Here is a 20286-nt window from a genome sequence, read left to right as displayed (position 1 = left end):
GGCCGTTGGTGGACGACACTGTTGTGAACACGGGTGAACGGACATTTCGCTGAGACCCGGCTGCCGGTTCCCGGAAGTGGACTCACCGGGCCGTGGAGTAGATCTGTGTTTAGTTTGTGAGGGCCCTTCGGGCTGTTTGCCACGGCAGCCGCACCAGCGGACTTTGCCAGCAGCAGTCTGCAGGGATTCCACCCTCTTCGTGGAGTAACTCTCCTTATAGCTTGTGAGGTGGTTCCTTAGTGTGGTTTTGATTTATGTTTCTCTGATAATCAGCGATTCTGAGCGTCTTTTCACGTGCTTTCGGCCATTTCATGCCTTTAGATAAACGTCCACTTGCGTCTGTTTCCAGCGTTGACTCAGGTTGTGTGTTCTCGTGAATTTTAGGAGTTCTCCATGCTCTCGAAGCTGGTCGCTCAGTAGGTGCACAGTTTGCGGACGTTTTCTGCATTCTGCGACTTGCCTCTCGGCCTGCTGACGCCGTCTTTGATGCACAAAATGTTTACCTTTTGATGAAATCCAGTTTGTTGCTGCTGTCTGCGCGTTTGGTGTCGCGCCCCAGAAATGAATGCCAGCACCCAGGATCAGGCAGCCTTTGCTCTGCTTTTCCCTGCGAGTTCTATGGCTTTAGGTCTCTACTCTTTTTTAGGTTAATTTCTGTGTATGTGGTGTTTGGTGAGGGTCTCAACCCGGTAGGAGAGGTCTGAGAAGGGGTGGGCGTGATGGGGAGGGGGCAGCCCACTGGGGGGGTACGGGAGCCTGAGGGGGCCCATGAGGGAGCAGGTGGCTTGCGGGTGGGCCCCCCAGCCCCCCCCGGGGAGGGGCTGTGCACAGCACCGCGAGGACGCGCCGTTGGTGCTGTCTGTCCGGACGCCGCCCTGCACGCAGAGGGGCCGCTAGACCCCGGACCACATCACCTGTCTGGGCTGGACTGTGTCCTGAGGGGTGTGGGAGTCACCTCGGGGGGTCTGCGTGTCTCTGGTGGCCCCGGAGAGCGGGAGGGACCTGCTCTCCTGGGTGACCTCTGTCCCTGTCGCCGACCAGCTGAGGGAGTTGGTCACTTGGGCCTGCACATGACCCCAAATTGAGAAAATCAGAACTGACACCACCAGGCACCCCAGTAATGTGGCAGGCATCACCTTCAGGAGGCTGGGCCCCTGGGAGCCCTGGGCAGCTGCTTGGCCGGAACCAGACATGCAGAGCCGCTGGCCAAGGGCTGGGCAGAGTCAGCACCCGGGCCAGGGACCAGCTGCTGGGCCCGCCCCGCACACCCACCTGCCCCTGCCCCGCTCCAGGCGGGGACTCCTGTCTGCAGACCTTTCTTAGGGCGCGAATGGAGGAATTGTGAAAGGCCCGAGCCCCTGGAACTGTCACAGCCTAGAGCTCACTGCTGCTCGGAGCGACTTCACAGGCCCTTGCTCACTGGGGGTTCACGCGTGTGCTCGCTGCCGACGTAGTGTTCACGTTGTCCTCAGCACTCCCTCTGTGCGGCCCCTGCATGCCCAGCGGGGATCATCTGGGGGTCTCTGCTCTAAGCCAAACGGCCAGCCTTGCTGGGGCTGCGCCGACTGGCCCATCGTCCAGTCACTGCCCTCAGCAGAGGCGTCTCTGGGGCGTCTCCAGGTGCGCCCCTCGCCCCGGGCTGCGGGGTGAGCTCCACGGAAGGGAAGGGCTCTGATTCCTCATCCCCGCCCACCAGGCCCGTCCAGGGCTCCCCGCCCTGCTGGCCTGTGTGGGAGGAGGCTCACGCTGTTCTCTCGTTGGCAGGTGAAGGGCGGATGATCGGATGATCGAGGCCTCCGGGGCTGCAGGGAGAGCCCTGGACGTCAGCATCGTTACCGGGGACCCGCCCTCCAGTCACGCACCTGGGAGCCGCACCCCAGCCACCAGCAGCTGAGCCGGCCTCCCACCATCCGGAGGACAGGGAATGACGGAGGTGGTCCCGCGGGCCTGGGGGGCGGCGGAGTGTCCCTGAGGAGGGGCTGGGCCGCCTGCTGCGGCGGGAGCGCCATGCCAACTAGCACGGGGGCGCCGGGGCAGGGGCCGCAGCGGGCCATGGCCTCGCCCCCCGAGGCGCGCTGAGCGCTACCGCGGGCACCGGCTCCCTCCGCCGGGGCGCGCGCGCGTGCGTGCGTGCGTCGGGCCTGCGCCTCCCGTCTCAGCATCGTCTCAGCACTGTTGTCGTCCGAGCTCCGCCCCACCCCGCGGCTGGTGGGCCCCCGGTGCTGCCCGGCCGGACCATGGGATGCCGGCAAAGCTCAGAGGAGAAAGAGGCGGCCCGGCGGTCGCGGCGCATCGACCGCCACCTGCGCTCGGAGAGCCAGCGGCAGCGGCGCGAGATCAAGCTGCTGCTGCTGGGCACCAGCAACTCGGGAAAGAGCACCGTGGTGAAGCAGATGAAGATCCTGCACAGCGGCGGCTTCAACCTGGAGGCCTGCCGCGAGTACAAGCCGCTCATCGTCTACAACGCCATCGACTCGCTCACACGCATCGTGCGCGCCCTGGCCGCGCTCAAGATCGACTTCCACAACCCCGACCGCGCCTACGACGCCGTGCAGCTGTTCGCGCTCACGGGCCCGGCCGAGAGCAAGGGCGAGATCACGCCCGAGCTGCTGGGCGTCATGCGGCGGCTGTGGGCCGACCCCGGCGCGCAGGCCTGCTTCGGCCGCTCCAGCGAGTACCACCTGGAGGACAACGCGGCGTACTACCTGAACGACCTGGAGCGCATCGCCGCGCCCGACTACGTGCCCACCGTGGAGGACATCCTGCGCTCCCGGGACATGACCACGGGCATCGTGGAGAACAAGTTCACCTTCAAGGAGCTCACCTTCAAGATGGTGGACGTGGGCGGCCAGCGGTCGGAGCGCAAGAAGTGGATCCACTGCTTCGAGGGCGTCACCGCCATCATCTTCTGCGTGGAGCTCAGCGGCTACGACCTGAAGCTCTACGAGGACAACCAGACGGTGAGTGCGCCGCGGCTCCTCCGCCGCTGTGTGCGCCGGCCCCGGGAACGGGAGGCCCCTGGGGCGAGGTGGGAGCCGCCGCCGCCTTTCAAGGGGAGCCGGCGGCCATCGGCCCCACGAGGACCGCAGGGTCGCGCCTGCCGCCAGGACCTCCGCCCAGAGCGCGGCTCTCGGCGGCCACTCCAGTCCAGGACCCCCGGCCCACTCTGACCAAGTAACCATTATGCCCGCAGCCCCGGACAGGGAGACTGCCCTGGGCCACGGTGCCCTCAGGGTGCTAGCGGGGCCCAGTGCCCAGGGGCCCTGCACCTTGGTGCTGCGCTCAGGCCACACCCCGTGCCTGCTGCGCTCGGGCGCAGAGGGCCAGCTGGAGCCTGCCCCCCGCCCCCGACCTCAGAGCCCGTGGACCTCCCAGGACAGGGAGGAAGGGGGCTGGCACCCCCGAGAGGCTTCTTTGCAGGTGAGGTCGGGGGGCAGCAGGTGTGTGGGGAGGGGCCCGGGAGGCGGGACTGAGGCTGGCTGCTGGCAGGACCAAGGGGGACGGGCGGCCAGTCGTGGGCCCGTGCGGCGGTTCCCCCCAGATGAGCACCGGGCTCGGTCCCGGGAACCTCGGCCCCACGACCTGACCCAGTCCTGAGCGTCCGTCAGCCGCAGGGTGAAGGAGCTCCTCTGAGGCTTCGTCCGTGGGGTCGGGGACGGACTGAGAATTCTTTCAGGCCCTCTGCCCAGGCTGAGGACCGCCTTATGGGCTCAGCCTTGAGCGCTGTGGGCAAGTATAGGAGGTTGCCGAGGGACAGCTGGGCCTGGGGCTGAAGCCACTGGGGCTTGACGGGAGCTGCTGGGCAGGCTGGGAGGCAGGCCCCCGGCAAGGAGGCTGGGCAGTGCCCCGCAGGCCCAGCTAGGCAAGCGGCCCCGGGCACCAGGAGCCGCAGTGCTGGAGGCCGCTCAGCTGCACAGGGGTGGGTGTGCTGGGCCGCCCCCCCCAGCAGAGCGTCTGAGTCAGGCAGGAAGAGGTTTCCGATCCCGGCGTAGGGGCCTGGCCAGCCCACAGCCCCCGGGGCCAGCCCATCTCACTCCAGCACTGTGCCCGCATCTGCCCACCCCTGCTTCTGTGTGGCGTGTGGTCCTGGGCAGCGGCAGGGCGAGGCCAGGCTCCTTGCTGAGCACGGCTGAGGGCGTGGGGCCGCCCAGACGGGTGTGCGCCCACCCGGGCTCCGCCCCCCGGCTCTCTGGCACCGGCTTGGTTCTGCTCCCCCGGGGCTGGCTGGTGGTGGCCCTGAGGCCCTGAGGTCTGGATCTCTGGGCCACCTCCTCTGTCATCTCCAGGGCCGGAGGACAGGTGGGGTGAATTCCCTGGGTGCCGGGCTGGGTGCCCAGGCTGTTGGCCGGCACATCCTGCCACGGAGCTCGCGCCTGCAGGAGTGCTGGGTCAAGAGGGGCGTGGGGGGCCAGGCCCCGGGGCGTCCTGTGTTCCACGGAGGCATTCGGCCACCCTGCCCCCTGCCCCCTACCCTGCCCACCAGGTCTCAGCCCGGGCATCACGCCCGCCTGGCAGGCGCCCACACGCTGCCACTCTGCACACCGGGGCCCTGTTGCGTGCGTTCGAGCAGCTGCCTGGCTGAGCCCAGCGCATGGCCAGGTGGACAGGTGGCTTCTCCGAGGCCCGTGGGTCGTCACGGTGTCTCCTGGAGCGAGAGACTCCCAGCCTGGCCCCGGCCTGAGCTCGGCAGGCCTGGGGAGGTGACTGTTCACCAGAAAAGGAGATTCTCAATGAGAAACTCAAGCAGGGCTGGAAATTCACTGGATTCCAAGTGGTTCTGACCTTTCATGCTCCACCAGCAGTATCTCGATGGAAAACAAACACTGCCGGGCGGAGACAATGCCGCCCGTGAGTGCACAAGGGGGGCTGGCTGCCAGGGACAGGGTGGTGCAGGGCTGCCCCCCCACCCTGCCCCCACCATTGCCTTTCCAAGGGCCCTGGTGGAGGCCGGGTGGCCCCGAGAAACCAGAGGGGCCCACGACCCAGTGCCAGGCTCCGGACGCAGCCCCGCGGAGCTCCCCCTGCCCCCAACTCAGCGTCTGCAGCCTGTCTCCCCCCAGCCAGGGCCCCCTCCCGCCCCTGCCGGCTTCTGCGTCAGCGTGTTGCCAAGGGTGACGTCAAGACCGCTGGGCTCGAGGCGCGTGCAGGGCAGCCCCTGGGCAGGGGCAGATTCCGGGGTGTCCATGGACCATGGCAGCCTCGGGCATGGTGCCGGGCAGCCCTTGTCCCAGGAGGATTTCACGGGTCCTGAGTCGGCCCGGGCCCCGTCCCCGTGCAGGGCTGCCGGAGCTCAGCCCAGACGTCACCCCTGGGCGCCATGGGCCGGCGCTGGTGCCCGGGTCCCTGTCTTGGCATGAGGACAGCTCGGAGGCCGAGGCCACCGGCCCAGCCAGGCCGCCCCACCCCACCCACCCTCTGTGGAGCCCCCCTCCACCCCCCACCGCCTGGCTGCCAGCCTCCGCCAGGGTGGAAACGACGAGCTCAGCTATGGCCCCCGCGGGTGCCCATCCGCCCAGACAGCCCCCAGGTGCCCCCATGAGTGCCCCGCAGGCGGGGTCCCAGCACCCTGCTGTCAGCCTGCTCCGGCCTCGCCCCAGGGGCCTGCTGACGGGCTTCAGGCTTCTGCACGGCGGGGCCCCCAGAAGGGATGGGCGAGGCGGCCACGAGGTGTCGGTTCTCACGGGAGCACCCTCAGTGGCTCGCCATGCTGTGGGCTGTCAGCAGGCTTGCTGTGCGCCTGCTGTATACCTGCTGTGCGCCTGCTGTATACCTGCTGTGTGCCTGCTGTTTGCTGGCTGTGCACCTGCTATACACCTGCTGTATACCTGCTGTGCACCTGCTATACACCTGCTGTATACCTGCTGTGTACCTGTTGTGCGCCTGCTGTATACCTGCTGTGTTCCTGCTGTGCGCCTGCTGTGCGCCTGCTGTATACTTGCTGTGTGCCTGCTGTGCGCCTGCTGTATACCTGCTGTGTGCCTGCTGTGCGCCTGCTGTATGCCTGCTGTGTACTTGCTGTGTGCCTGCTGTGAACCTGCTGTGTGCCTGCTGTGAACCTGCTGTGTGCCTGCTGTATACCTGCTGTGTACCTGCTGTATGCTTGCTATATATCTGCTGTTTGCTGGCTGTGTGCCTGCTATACATCTGCTGTATACCTGCTGTGTGCCTGCTGTATACCTGCTGTGTACCTGCTGTGCGCCTGCTGTATACCTGCTGTGTGCCTGCTGTATACTTGCTGTGTGCCTGCTGTGCGCCTGCTGTGTGCCTGCTGTGTACTTGCCTTGCGCCTACTGTATACCTGCTGTGCACCTGCTGTGTACTTGCCTTGCGCCTACTGTATTCCTGCTGTATACCTGCTGTGTACTTGCCTTGCGCCTACTGTATCCCTGCTGTATACCTGCTGTGTACTTGCCTTGTGCCTACTGTATACCTGCTGTATCTCTGCTGTGTGCCTGCTGTGCGCCTACTGTATACCTGCTGTGTGCCTGCTGCATACCTACCATGTGCCTGCTGTGGGTACGAGGCCCAGGTGGGGCCAGATGCCATGGTGAGCCCGAGTATCCAGGTTACAGGGTTTGAGGTGGGGGCACTCACCCCGGCACAACTGAGTGTCATGTCTGCAGACCCTCTTGCTGCCTAGGGACTCTGCCCCTCCTCCGGGACCCGGCAGGCACATCTCCCAGGGGTGACTCCACTTTCTCACAGGGCTCCTCGCGGGAGGCCTGGTGTCCCCACCACTACCCAGCAGTAGCTGGTCAGCCGTGTCATCTGGGTTGAGGGTCTCGGGCAGGGGACGCAGGGACATGCTTCTTAGGGGTCAGTGTGTGCCTTAGCGGCCCCTCCTGGTCCTGGTGAGCCTCTCCCTACCCGCAGATGGTTGGCAGGGGCTAGCACACAGTGGCGTGCCATAGACGTGGCCAGGATCGGGAAGAGCCAATGTCTGGGGCCCTGGCTTCCAGGGCACAGCTGAGAGGGAGCCCCTGCAGGTGCCTCTGGGGGGGCCGCTCCAGGCTGCCTTGCAGGTCCTGTGGCCCACCACCTGCACACCACGTGTTGTCATTCAGCCCCGAAAGGGCGCACGTTTCACTGCTGTAAGATTGTCGTTGCAAAGCAGTGCCGCCAGGAGTGTGGCCCAGCAGCCAGCATCTGCTGGTGGCAGAGCAGGAGGTGTTTGTCTGACAGACGTGGCCAGAAGTGGGGGCACAGCGTGGGCAAGACCCAGCTTAGACTGGGAGGGGCTGGACGCAGCCTCCAGGGCCCTTATCCAGCCAGCTCTGCAGACGGGGAGCCCGAGGCTCAGGTCACCATCGTGGGCCCAGGGCTGGGAGCCAGGGTGCGGACAGCAAGTGGGCCTGGGGGGCTTGAGGGGCCATTGGGGTTGGCACCGCCCCAGCAGCACCGACCTCGGAAGCAGGACCCCCTGAGTCCCTGGCGGAGCCGTGACGGCGCCTCCCACCCCAGGCTCAGCTGGCCACACTGTCCCTCCCCGCAGGTGTCCCTGGTGTGCTCGGCCTGGCCTTCTCTGTGGCCCGTCACCCCTCCCAAAGGAGCCCGCAGGGCCAGTCGCGCGCTCGCTGCCGGGAGCTGCTGCCAGGGCTCGTGGGCACTGGCCGCCTCTGCCCGGGCGCCTCTGGCCCTGGCACCGCCTGGCGCTCCTGCTCCTCCACCCAGCCCTCATCCCGGCCCCCCTTGGTGGCGAGGGGCATCTGGTCCTCCCCTCGCGGGCCCTGGGCTTCACTTGGGGGTGGGGGAGGGTGAGTGGAGAGGCAGCACCCGCGGCGACCCTCCCCTGGCAGGTCAGCCGCCCCAGTGCCTGCAGGCAGCCCTCGGTGGGCGGGTGCCCGCTGACATTTCAGCCCCGGACGGGGCCCGCCCCGCCACACAGGGTGCTCCAGAGCCCCTGCCTCCTGCTCCCTTGGTGCTCAGCGTCTGCCAGAGTCCATCCTCCGCCGGCCGTCGGCTGGACGGAAGGATGCCTGCCGCTCGGAGGGCCTTCCTCCAGCCCCACTCCTCATTTCGGGTCCTTGTGGACTCGCCCCTCCGTGGTGTTGCCTCTTGCCGCGACCCTGGAGGCCCCCGCCCGCCCCCGAGGCCGTCACGGGACACAGCAGGGCAGCCGGGGTTCACCCCCCGCCCTCCGCCCCTGGTCGCTCTGCCTTCACCGCGTGACCTGGTGGATTCTGCCGGGGGGTGTCCACGTGTTCTCAGACCTGAGGCTGGGGCCCTCCGCCTCACAGGCGGGTCGGGGTCAGCCTCTTGCCAGGTCTTAGGCTCTGTAGGCAGGGCTCTCCCCTCTACGCTGCACCCCCGTCCTCTGAGGCAGTGGACATCACGTTAGCAGCTTGAGATCACCCAGGTGAGAGCGCTGATGCCGCAGACATCGGCAGGTGCTACGGCCACCCCCCCGCCACGTGGACGTTAAACGGCCCCCGCCTCCTCCAGGCAGTGGTTTCCCCACGTCCCTGCCCAGCAGGCTCAGTCTTCAGTGAACAACAGTGCTCACCACCGGCTCCTCGTAGAGCCGGGCCAGCCGCCCCCGACCCCTCAGCGGCCCCCTGCTCTGGGCTTGCGGCCACACACGTCATTTCTGCTCGCGTTTGCCCCGCTGGGGGACGGCCTTTTGCCAGAGTGGTTCACGCTCTGTGGTTCTGCGGGCAGGGAAATCTATGCTGTGTGCAGATGGGCCGCCCGGGAGCCGGGGGCGCTGCTGCGTCCGTCAGCGTGTTCGTGGCCAGCCCCGGGGTCCTCCCCCGCCCTGGCCTGAGGACAAGCCCCCATTCCTCCCCTGAGGTCACGCGGGGACCGCATGGTGCAGCCTCTGGGGGCTGCGACTGGCTTCTGTGGGGCCTGGCAGGGAGGCAGACCCAAGCAGCAGCCAGGGGGGTCTCCTGCCCCAGAGACCAGCCTGCGGGCAGAAGGGCCCGACATCGGGGGCAGGGCCTGGAGCGAAGCTGGGGGTGCTGGCCGGGGCTCCCCCTTGCCAAGCTCGCTGGGGGCAGCCCCTCGAGGCGGGACCAAGGGGTTTGGGGGGCCTCCCAGGGGAGTCCAGCCCACGCCCCCGTCTCCGGGGTGGCCGTCACAACCAGGCCTCTGTAGCCCTAGCTCTGTCCGCCCACGTCCCCCCAGCACATCTGTGCTCAGTGGGACCTCAGGGCAGAGGACCCTCCCAGCTCGCAGCTGCCAGGCCAGCGGGGTAATTAACTTCCTGAGCGTGTTTGTCTGGCTCCACACACACACACACACACACACACACACTCACACACATACACACACACTCATCAGAGCGGCCCTGGGGCTTAAGACGCAGGTTATTATTCTTTCAAAGGGTTTCTGTGACCCAAGAGCTGCAAGACAGCTCCTCTGCTTACCAAGGACAGGCTGAGACCTCCGGGGGGCCCCCGCGGTGGCCTTGGTGCTGACAGAACGTGGGGGGCGGCCCCCGAGGCCCCACCAGCTCTGACAGCCCAGCGTTTGGGTTAAGGTCTGAATACAGCCAACGACACAGAGGGAGTACCCCGTGGAGCAGGCGCCCCGCCCTGTTCCCCGCACCTGGCTCCCCACTGGGCTTGGGTCCTCAGATCTGGAGCTGAGCTCAGTGGGCCCCGGGGGCCTGCCCTGAGGTTCCCTCTGAGGCTCGCCCAGGCTGCAGCCCTGCACACCTCTGCTGCCTTCCAGCGACCCTGCCGGCAGTCCTGACCGAGGAGGCCGGGGCCTCCTGTGGCCAGCTGGAGGAGACTGGCACGGCGACCGGGCGGCCGGGGCTTCCTGTGCAGCCGCCCCCTCCAGCTCACCCGCTGGAGGATGAGACCCCGGGAGGCAGGAGGGCAGGCCTCGGCCATGAGGGTCCAGCCCCGCCTTCCCACCCGCAAAGCTGGGCGACAGGCCAGTGACTCGGGGACAGGACCCAGTTTTGATGTCTGCCATTCCCGGTGCCCGTCTCTGGCACCCGCGGGGCCCGGGGCTCTGGGGCTGGCGCTCAGACGGAGAACCCCGCCGGGCAGTGGAGTGTAGACCCCTTCCCCTGGCCTGGTGTGCTGGCTAGGAAGGCTGTGGGAACCCCAGGCCGCCTCCTTTCCTCTCTCTCACACGAGAGAGCTGGACGCACAGGTGGGCTGGGCCCCCAAGCAGCACGACGCCCCCCACCAAGGTCAAGACCAGCCATCACAGCACAACTGAGGTGAGCCTCGGAGCCCGATGGTGGCCATTCTGCCATTTCCCCGCCCCCCGCAGCCCGGCTCAGGCCTGCCAGGGTCTGGCTGCAAGTGCCCCTTGGTGCGGCTTCGCCAAGGCCAGAGGCCACCCCTGGCAGGGATGGAGGCGGTGCTGGGCCACGCTGTCACTGGGCGCTCCCCTGACGCCCATACCTAGCAGGCTGGCCGGGGTCCCGGCACAGGGCCCGTTCCCCTCATGGCCTCCCAGCCCTGCTGTGGTGGTGCGGGGCTCCAGGGAGGGCAGGGCACTCTGCTGGACAGCCGGGAGCCCGTGGGGGCGGGAAAATGGACCGTCCTCAAGGGCTGTGGAGGGCCTGGGCGGGGCCCCCGCAGGTGATTCCAGCCCGGCCCCAGGCACAGCCACTGTGACCCCACGGCCCAGATGCTTCCTGCCACAGTACTGTTTGCTGACTCAGCCCAGGGAGTGATCCAGGGTGTCCCAGCTGGAGAGGGCAGGTTTCAGGGACCCACCAGGGAGACGGTGACATCTGAAGGGCACGTCTTGTCTGTCTCGGGGGGACTGTGGCTTGGAAACCAGACACGGGGCCCCGCCCGGCTTCCTCACCCCCTCGCCTCCCCTGGGCATGGGGCTGTGGGGCTTGGAGCACCTTGAGGGGCGGGGGCTGGGGTCAGCCACGGTGCCAGCATCCTGGGCAGAGCACCGGCCGCCGCCCCGGCCAGATCAGTGGTCCCAGGCCCCGCCTGCCATGGCCCAGGGTCCTTGTGAGGCCCTTGGCCACACGTGGGTGTCCTTCCCAGGAGAGGCTCTGTCTGGCCCTGGCCCAGCCCCACCCCGCACCCCAGCTGATGGAGAAGCCAGCGCTGGGCAGTCATGACCCAGGTACCTGCTAAGGGTGAACACTTCTGAAACCGTCTTGTCGGCCTGGGGCAGAGGTTCCCCACTGGGATGCCACCCCACCCACTGCCTTCGCTCGGGGAGGAGCGGCCCAGGGCTGCAGGAGTCCCATCTGCTGGGCCGCGTCAGGCAAGAGGGCTGGGCCCCTGGGGCCCCCCTTTCAGTCCCAGGCCGGCTGCCGGCCCCCCGCCGGCCCTCCCGCGGTGGCGGCAATGGTCTGCACGTGGGCCAGGCCCGCCCACACCTGCGTCCCGCCGTTGGCTAATTTCTCATCAGTGCCGGACGCTCGGGGGGTGAGGGGGCATGTGGATCAAGCCTGCAAAGTTTAAGACGAAAACAAGCAGCAGGCAGGTCTCATTTCAGCCAAAGCCAAGAAGGACGGGGCCTTTGAAGGAGGCGTGCTCCCTGCAGGGCAAGGGTGAGGGCGTTGGGGGCTGGCGGGGGGGCGGGGGATGAAGTGACAGCAGGTGGGACCCAGAGCCCGGGCCTCGTCAAGGCTAGGGCCCGACTCCCGGTGGGGCGGGGAGCAGCGTACGGGGGCTCCGTGCCCGTCAGGGCGAGTGCTCCACGCGGGGCCTTGGGACTCTGGGGGTTGACCCTAACGTTCCCCGCCCGCGCTACTGAAGTTACGGGCCGCCCGCTGTCCTGTGCCCCTGCCCGGGCCCTGCGGCCACCCGTGGGCTCGGGAGCCGCCATCTCTGGCTCTGAGACCCCGTCGGTCTTCAAGGTTCCGTGAGAGCGGGCCCCTGATGTGTGTGTCCGGCCGCTCACGCGACTCCTGCTGCACGGGTGGGCAGGGCCCCCGCGTTGGTCCTGAGAGCGGGGTGGCAGCCTGCCCGTGTGGCTGCGGGCTGTCCCCGCCTAGCCCCCGAGGACGCGGGGCGCCCCCAGGCCAGCGTGGCTGTGGCCATGAGGGTTGAGCACGCTTGTCCTGAGGCACCCCAGTGGGACCCAGGCTGTGGTCCTTCCTGTCCAGGGGCCGGGCTCCCTGGGAGGCTGAGGGCGCCTTCATGCAGACCTCTAAGGCCCCCGATGCAGATGGCTCATCCCAGCTCGCCGAGCCTCCCCATGGGGGGATCTGGGACCTGCTCCTGGGGAGGGGCGCTGGGCGGGGCGGCAGGGGCGCCCGGCGAGCTGCTCCTGGCCCGTTCAGGGTGGCTTTCAGGCCATCAGAGCCTGAGCACAGCTTTCCCTCAGCCTGTTATCTTGTTTAAACAGCCCTGCTGTTTGAAGGGGCTGGCTTGGCCACGCGGTTACCATGAGCCTCACAATTGTTCCTGGAGAGTGGGCAGGAGACAGGCCTCCAGAACACAACATCCCCCAGCCCCCCGCGAAGCCCCATCTGTCGATGGCCCCAGGCCTATGGGGCCCAGCACCCCCGCCCCGCCCACCCCTGCCCACCCAGGATGCAGGGAGCCACCCCCTGGGGTGGGGGCAGGCTGGGCCCTTTTCGGAGCCCCCTTCTGGTCCCTGGGGGTGGGGGTCCAAGGGCTGTGAGTACCCGGTGGGTGAGGGTGAGCACACCCCCCACCCCCGAGTGCTGATGCCAGTGCTGCTCACTGACCCCCACTCTGACCCCTGACCCGGACCGGGCTGCCTGTCTGTGGGGGGTGGCAGACGCTGGGGGAGGGTCAGGGCCCCGGCCGAGGGCACACGGAGTCGTGGAGTCGGGTCCTGGGGCCATAGCACCGACCCAGGGCAGGACCGCGCGCTGTCTCGGCCCTGGGGGCCCAAGGGGTCAAGGGCCAGGGCAGCCCCGAGGGCTCGCGGATCCGGGCAGAAGGAGACGCGGCGGGCGGCTTGCTCACCCCGCTGCCCCCGCGCCGACCGTGGCTTGCAGCCGCCCCCGCAGACCAGCCCCAGACACCGCGGGGCTCCGGCGCCCATCAGCCTCGCCCACCCAGTCCTGGGCCCGGGGCAGCCGGCGCCCAGCCCTGCGGGAGGATCACGTGGGAAGCACTGACTCGATCGGCCGGGGCGTGACCCAGTTGTCCAGCTTTGTCCGCAGGCGCTGGGAGCAGGGTTTAGGGTGTGGGCCGGCGGGGACTGCAGGTGGCTCCGGCTGTCAGAGGCGCTCTCTGGCGCAGAGGGGCCTTCAGCCCAGCCCCCATGTGGTGTAAACGGGGCCATGGAGAGGAGCGAGGCCCAGCCTGCGCGGCGGCCGTCGAGGCCAACATGGCCACAGGGCGCCTGTGGTAACCACCCCATGCCCCGCCCACCAGCAGCAGGTCCCCGGAAGGACCGCCCCCTTCCCTGCCCCGTGCCCGGGGGCACCACGAGGTCTCCTGAACCCCCAGGTGCCCTCCCCTGCTGCCAGCAAGTAGATGGTGATGGATAGTGTCGCCCGGCCGCCAGCCAGCCCCGGCCTTCCGTGGCCCTCCCAGAGGGCCGCCTGGCCTAGCCTGAGGGTCTGGGTCTGCGCCGCTGTGCAAAGCTGAGGGTGGAGGCTGCCTCCCCAGTTGCCGTGGAAACGGCAGGACTGCGCTCAGCTGCTCTGGTGGCACAGACTTGGCGGTGGGAAGGGCCCGAGGGGCCATGGGCGTTCCCAGGCCCCCTGTGGGCAGGCCAGCCGGGACCATGCCTGCCCCGCCCCTCGTCTGCACAGGGCGGTGGTGACTGTACACTGGCCGGGGTGAGCCAGGCTTGTGGACTTGTCCACGGGGGGTGCGCGATCCCTGGGACCAGAAGTCTAAGTTGCCATCCCAGGCCTCCAGCCTCTGCTTCTGGCCGCCTCCTCCCTGTCCCCAGGGGGCCCTCCCGCCTGCGCCCCTCAGCCTGAGGGCTGTAGCCACAAGCCGGGCCCTGCAGCTCCAAGCACACCCCGCCCCTGACTCTCGACAAGCTGGAGCCCAAAGGGAAACTCACGGCGGAGGCTGAGGACCTTTAGTGGATGCGGGGTGGAGGGGGATGGGTCGGGGGCAACCCAGGGCTTCAAACTGCCACGCAGCCTGCGATCCGGGCCCGGTCCCTTTCCTGTGGAGCCCAGGGCCAGGGGCGCCCCAGGTGCAGCCTCTGCCTGCCCCCCCCCGCCAACCCGCAGCCTCCCAGCAGGGCCCCCAGCACCCCCAGGCTGTGCTAGACTTTTCTGCAGCTTTGCATGGAGACGACACAGCCCACTCTCAGCCACAGGCTGCAGCCCCCGACTTGGGTGACAAGCCTGTCTCCACAGCTGCAGGTGCAGCTGACACGGGTCCCCCCCCCAGCCAGCGCCCCTGCCAGCACCTCGGGACAGACGGGGTGTGAGGCCGGGGTCCACTCGCCCTGTCCTCAGCGGAGGAGACCCGTGCAGCAGGGCTCAGGGTGGACCAGGGAGGGCCCGGGGGCTCCTCCCACCCGGGGCACAGGGCTGTCTGGGCCTCAGCTGCCTTGCAGGCCGTGGGGGAGGGGGCAGTCAGTGCCCCGCTGAGCATGGTCCCCCACGTCGGGCCTGCAGGCAGCAGCGCCCTCACAGCCCGGGGCCCGCCGGTGCCGCCTCACCGTCCAGCCCCGATGGACCCCCCCCCGCTCGGCCCACTGCGCCAGGTGCCGCCAGGCATCCCCGCTGGCGGCCCCCGCCCTCGGCGCCCTCGGCGCCCTCGGAGCCTGGCACTGTGGTGACTGGAGCTCATTCACGCCTGCAGCCCAGCCTCCCCGCCCGAAAAGCCGGGTTCACGGCTCCCGAGAACAAACACCCCAGGCTGGTCCTGCAGCAAGCAGACCAGGGCCCTCCTGGGCCAGGACCTCGTGCTGGGCTCCAAGGAGCCGAGAGAGCGCCGGGCCGCACCCTGCCACCCCGTCCTGGCCACCAGGGGCCCACGCCCCAGGACGTCTGGCCTTGCGTCTCCAAGTCAGCACCTGACGGCTGCTGCGGGCCCTGGTGCCCAGCGCGGGGCCTCTCAGCTTCCCATGGGGGTCCCGTTCTGCCCCCAACCTCTGGAGGAGGCTGGCCGACAGAGCCCCCTTTGCTGGGGGGCAGCGGGCCTGACACACAGCTGGAGGCTGGCAGAGTGGGGTGCTGGCTGCCTGGGGAGGCCGGGGAGGTGCGAGGGGAGCCAGCTTGAGCGGCAGAGGGTGCAGGGATGCTGACGGGCCAGGCTTTCCGGGGCCCCTGGAGGGCTGTCAGGGTGGGAGGAGGTGCTGGGGGCCCCCACGGACAGGTGGCCAGTGGCCCGCACACCCTGGCCCTCCATGTTCTCCCTGCCTCCCCCCCAGAGGCCAGAGACCCCGCGAGCTGACCAGGGAGGTACCCTCCCTGTGGGGGTGGGCGGGTCCCCGTTCCCTCCTGCCCAGGCGCTGGTCAGACTACACTCGTGCCAACGGGGTCCCACCCCCCACCACTGCAGGGGGGACCAGCAGAGCCCCAAGTGACCCCTCAGCAGGCGAGCTGGACGCAGGAGCCGCCTGTCTCCCCCAACCCCGGTGACCCAGGAGGGCCCAGATGCCTGGATATCCCAACAGCTGCTGCCCCCGCCCTGCGCTGGCCCAGCCACCCTGGAGCCCCGCCACACACAGGGCCTCCCGGCCGCTCGGCCTCCAGTCTCTGGGCTCCGGCACCCGCCCGCAACCAGAGACCTGCTCGGCAAGTGTGTGCTCGGTGATTGGTGAATACGTGCTCCTGGCCGCATCTGTTGTTTATTGTACGTGTGAGATCTGGGGTCGGGAGTACCCTGATTAAGACATCATTCCCACGAAATGACAGACAGCTCCACCACTGGGCCTTTCCACGCGGCTTCCAGGAATCCATTAGCGTTCATTGCCACCCAGTGGCAGGCAGTGTTCCTAGACCACCAGCTACGGCGAGGGGGACTCTATCCTGCTCTCAGACATGCTGGGGGCTGGCATCCTGCTTCTGTCTGGGAAGGATCACCCCCCCAACACACACACACACGATCACCCCCCAAACACACGATCACCCCCCAACACACACACACACACGATTACCACCCAACACACACCCTCCCCAAGACCTGAGACCAGGCTGTTTCTAACGAAAGCACAGGAAGGGTTTGGGAGACCAGCCTCCCAGGTGGAGCGCAGGGCCTGGAGTCTATGTCTCCGTGGTGAGGGGGTGGCGGGGAGGGGTGCCTTGTCAACCCTGATACCGTCAGACCCTGTACGTCTGAGAGGGCCAGGCCTCTGGGAGATGAGGGAGATGAGGGTGTCCCCGGGCACCCCCACCCTGGGGCCAGCAGCTCTGCACAGCTGCCCCGGAGGGTCAGCGAGCCCGGGGGCCTTGGAGAACATTTCTGGCCCCTCCCGGCCTCGGTTTCTTCATCCGCAGAATGGGGATAAGGTCGAGGGCGGTCAGCAGAGCGTCCCTGTTCATTGCGCATGCTCAGAACAGTCCTTCACCTAACAGCTCAGCTCTAGACCGGCCCAGCCCTTGGGACACTCATCTTGTGCATCTTAAAACATAGGGCAGCTCGCCACCCGCAGGCGTCCCTTTAGGAGCAAGGAGATCAGTCATGGGGGTCGGGGAGGGGGGCTGTGAGGGCCCTGGGCTCCTCCAGAGCCCGCAGGCTGCACGCATATCCTTGGTTCTCTTGGGGAGCTGGAAGGGGCCCCCTGGGCCACACTGCGGTCGTGGGGGCTCCGGGGGGCCGTCCTCACCTCCTCGGGGGTGGCGGAGGGCTCCTGTGGCGGGGGGGACCAGGTGAGCACTCAGCCACCAGGGGCTGGGCTGGCCCAGCTCCGCCCTGGCGCCTTTTAGGAACAGAGGTCTCCCGCACGTTGCAGACTTCGTGCGGCCTGACGCCTGGCGGGATGGAGGCTCCCAACCGGCCCACCCCCAGCAGGCGGGGCTGACCACACCCGGGAGTGGGGGGGTGCGGCGAGGACGTTCTTCTGTGGGAGGCACGAACTGGCCTGTGGCGGGCGGGGGGCGATCCCTGGCCGGCAGCCCTGAAGGCGCGCGGGGTCAGTGACCCCTGGCGGGCGGTGCGGGGCGTGGGGCCTGCTGGGCCCCGGCTGTGCTGACCGCCCCCCGCCCCTCCCCCCAGAGCCGGATGGCCGAGAGCCTGCGCCTCTTCGACTCCATCTGCAACAACAACTGGTTCGTCAGCACGTCCCTCATCCTCTTCCTGAACAAGAAGGACCTGCTGGCGCAGAAGATCCGCCGCATCCCGCTGACCGTGTGCTTCCCCGAGTACAGCGGCCAGAACACCTACGAGGAGGCCGCCGTCTACATCCAGCGGCAGTTCGAGGACCTGAACCGCAACAAGGAGACGAAGGAGATCTACTCGCACTTCACCTGCGCCACGGACACCAGCAACATCCAGTTCGTGTTCGACGCCGTGACCGACGTCATCATCCAGAACAACCTCAAGTACATCGGCCTCTGCTGAGGGGCCGGCGGGGCCCAGCCCGGGGGCAGAAGATGGGGGCGGGGCCGGAGCGCGTCCCCAGCCCGCCCCCTCAGCCCCCTCGTCTCTGCAAACACGACCGTAGACGGATAGGTTGCTAGGTAGGTAGACACACTTGCGCGCGTGCACACACACACACGCACACACACACACACACTCTCTGCAGACGGGCAGGCTCCCCGCCCGGCCGAGGTCCCGTGAAGGCTTGAGGAGCTGTTGCAAGTCCGGCCCCCAACCCCCAGACCCTCCTGCCACATCACTCTGCCTTCCCGACGCGGCCCTGCTCCGCGCGGGGGGACCACAGGGCTGGGCGGCCGACTCCCCGGGAGAAAACCCAGAGCCGGGGCCGTGCCGCCCCTACCGGCACACACGGGCACTGGGCACCAGGCCGGCCACAGCAGTGACTAGCCCTCCAGCCACTCACCGCCCTTTTAAACACGCTTGGGGGACACGCAGCAAAGCCACACGGTGACCCGCGTGGCACGGCCCGCTGGGTTCCCGCTTTTCTCCTACGAGTCGAACGTTTTATAAAACCGAACCCTGGTTTTTCTCCTCTGATATCCTTTGTTTTTTTTTGGGGGGGGGCAAATTTCGTGGTGTTTAGCAGAGATAACAGAAAATTTCCAATGCAGTTGAGTATTCTTTTTTAAATGCAGATTTTCAAAACCTATTTTTTCTCCCCCCCCCCCGGGTGGCCCTTCTCGTGTCTTGGCTTGCTGAGTGTCAGAGTTGTCGCCGGACGCATCTGTCCGTCTGCCCGGCGGTGGCCTCGGGGCCGCGTTGGACATACGCCCGCGCCCCTCGTGCCTGGTGTGGCCTCCGCTTCGTTTTTCTTTCAGAAAATAAATGCGCCGTGTTCACAGAAGGCCCTTCACCGCGGGAGCGGATGAGCGGTAGCTCGACGACTCGGTGTTTAAAACGGGAAACGACCTGTGGCTTCTCCGCATGTGAAGGGGTGGGAGGCCCGAGGGGCAGCCGGCCTCCTGTGAAGGCTGGGCCGCCTGAGGGGGGCCCTGCCTGCCCGCGGGGCCACCCCCCGCCACGTGGATGGCCCCGGCCGAGGGCTGCCCACAGAGCCCTCGCTGGGCGGACCCCCTCTGGTCCCTCATCCGGGACCCTGAGCCCGAGGTCAGTGCCCAGAGTCGCAGCCGAGGACTGTCGGGGCACGAGGAGCCGGGGGATGGCGCGAAAGTCTGAGATTGTCTCCTTTATGAAAATAAAATAACCTGAATGAGCCAGGCCTCGTCCCCGAGTCCTCTGTGTGCGGCGCGGGGTCGGGGGGGACGGTGGCCGTGCCCAGGTCCCTCTGCCCGCTCCCTGCACGCCTTTAGAAGAACCATCTGGAGATGAACGTCAAGAACCAACAAGCCCAACAGAGACGGAGGCCCGCCCGCCTGCGTGTCCCGAGGGGCTGCAGCTGGGTACAATGGGGGCTCCAGCCCAAGCTGCTCAGTCACCTGGACCCCCTCTGCCCTGAAGACACCACGTCCAGGGTCAGAGTCATCCCTGCAGGGCAGGCTGGCGGTGCGGAGCAGGGTCCCCAGCCCAGCACCAGCTGCCTCGGCGGGGTGGGAGACGCTCCTCAGGGAAGGTCATCCTCATTGCGCGGGGTCCTCGGGGGTGTCAGTGGCGACCCATTTGACAAGAGGACGGAACGTGCCCAAGGTCGGGGGTGGGGGCAGCGGAGCCATCCTCTCCAGCAGGGGCAGAGAGGGGGCTGGGGGCCAGTGCCTCCCAAGGCCTGGGTCTTTGCTCAGCTCTGCCCCCGAACGGCTGTGGCAGGGGCCCGGGGATGGGGATGCACAGAGCCACCCCAGGGCGCCATCTCAAACCCAGGACCCAGCCGACGCCCCGAGGGAGGGGCGCAGACACAGTGTGGGCAGGCCCCCTGGGGGAGGGCTTTTGTATGAGAAGAACCTGCGAGTTAAGCTGTTCGAGGCTTATTCTGTGCTTTCGTGCCAGCTGGGATAAGAGCCGTAGCCTCACTGTGAGCGTCTTTAACTAAAAGCACACAACTGGAGGGAAATGGCGTCTGCCTTCTGCCCTGATGCGTTCAAGGAGGCGAGAGGATTCCCTGCGACAGCCCCCCGGCCCCCCACCTCTCCGCCTTTTACTTGCTCAGTTCCTCCTCTGACCAGCTGATCCCTCTGCTGAGGGGGCCCAAGACCCACCGCCGGGGCTCCGGAGTCCCCTCTGCCGGGCAGGCAGGGCTGGGGCGTTGGCGAGGATGCAGCCGCCTCCTCCGGGCAGGCACGGGCTGAGCCGCGGTGCAGAGAGGCCCACGCTTAGCAGTGCCGGGGCGGGACAGGCGGCTGGAGCTGCAGCAGGGCGGCCCTGAGCGGGGAGAGGGGCCCCCGCGCCTCTGCGGCCGCGGCTGAGCCCGGGGGGCGGGGGCGTGCGCTGCCCCCGGGCTGTCCGGCTGAGGACGCCCGCGCACCCCACCCCGCGCTCCCCTGGACGCAGCCCCCCAGCGCTGTCTGGCCCCAAGGAGGGACTCCAGGAAGGCCCGGCCCCGCCGCCGCGCCCCGCGCTCGGGACCCCCGTCGGGAGAGCGCCCGGGAGGCGGGAGCGCTTCCGGGGCTGTGTCCGCACGAGGAGGGCGGCCGGCCGGTCACTCGGGCCCCGCGAAGCGGAGCCGCCGCGCGCGTTGGTGGCCGGTCCTGCGGCGCCCCCTGCCGGCCATCGCGGGGAGGGGGTGCCAGAAACAGCTGCCCCCGCCCACTCAACCCCCCAACACTGGCCCCGGCGAGAGCACGCCCGGGACACGGCCCCCCAGGCCGGCGCTCAGGGCCCCCAGAGGTCCGCCCGGGGCGCCCGCCACGCGCCCTGCCCCTCCGCCCCCTCCCTCCAGGCTGCCCACCGCCTGCCCACCCCTCCC

The 20286-nt window shown here is 68.2% G+C and overlaps 2 protein-coding genes across 2 annotated transcripts in view; one reads left to right on the top strand and one right to left on the bottom strand.

Moving 5' to 3' along the window:
• The window catches only part of RSPH14 (radial spoke head 14 homolog), a 46898-nt gene that overhangs the window by 17535 nt on the left and 9077 nt on the right, over positions 1-20286 (bottom strand). The gene's annotated exons all lie outside the window — the stretch shown is intronic.
• On the top strand, positions 1769-18646 carry GNAZ (G protein subunit alpha z). Its single transcript, XM_040251204.1, has 2 exons — positions 1769-2960; positions 17046-18646. Exons 1-2 carry the CDS (start codon positions 2238-2240, stop codon positions 17388-17390), a joined length of 1068 nt encoding a protein of 355 aa, XP_040107138.1. The 5' UTR covers positions 1769-2237; the 3' UTR covers positions 17391-18646.

Source organism: Oryx dammah, unplaced genomic scaffold (assembly GCF_014754425.2).
Source record: "Oryx dammah isolate SB20612 unplaced genomic scaffold, SCBI_Odam_1.1 HiC_scaffold_12, whole genome shotgun sequence".
NCBI classification, from domain to species: Eukaryota; Metazoa; Chordata; class Mammalia; order Artiodactyla; family Bovidae; genus Oryx; species Oryx dammah.
The sequence above is the reverse complement of the archived record's forward strand: the minus strand, read 5'-3'. Positions and strand labels throughout refer to the sequence as shown.

Excerpts from the sequence above, each read along its gene's own strand:
- GNAZ (XM_040251204.1), top strand. The coding sequence starts at position 2,238 with ATGGGATGCCGGCAAAGCTCAGAGGAGAAAGAGGCGGCCCGGCGGTCG. Across the intron at positions 2,961-17,045 it reads TCTACGAGGACAACCAGACG|AGCCGGATGGCCGAGAGCCT; the intron begins GTGAGTGCGCCG and ends CCCTCCCCCCAG.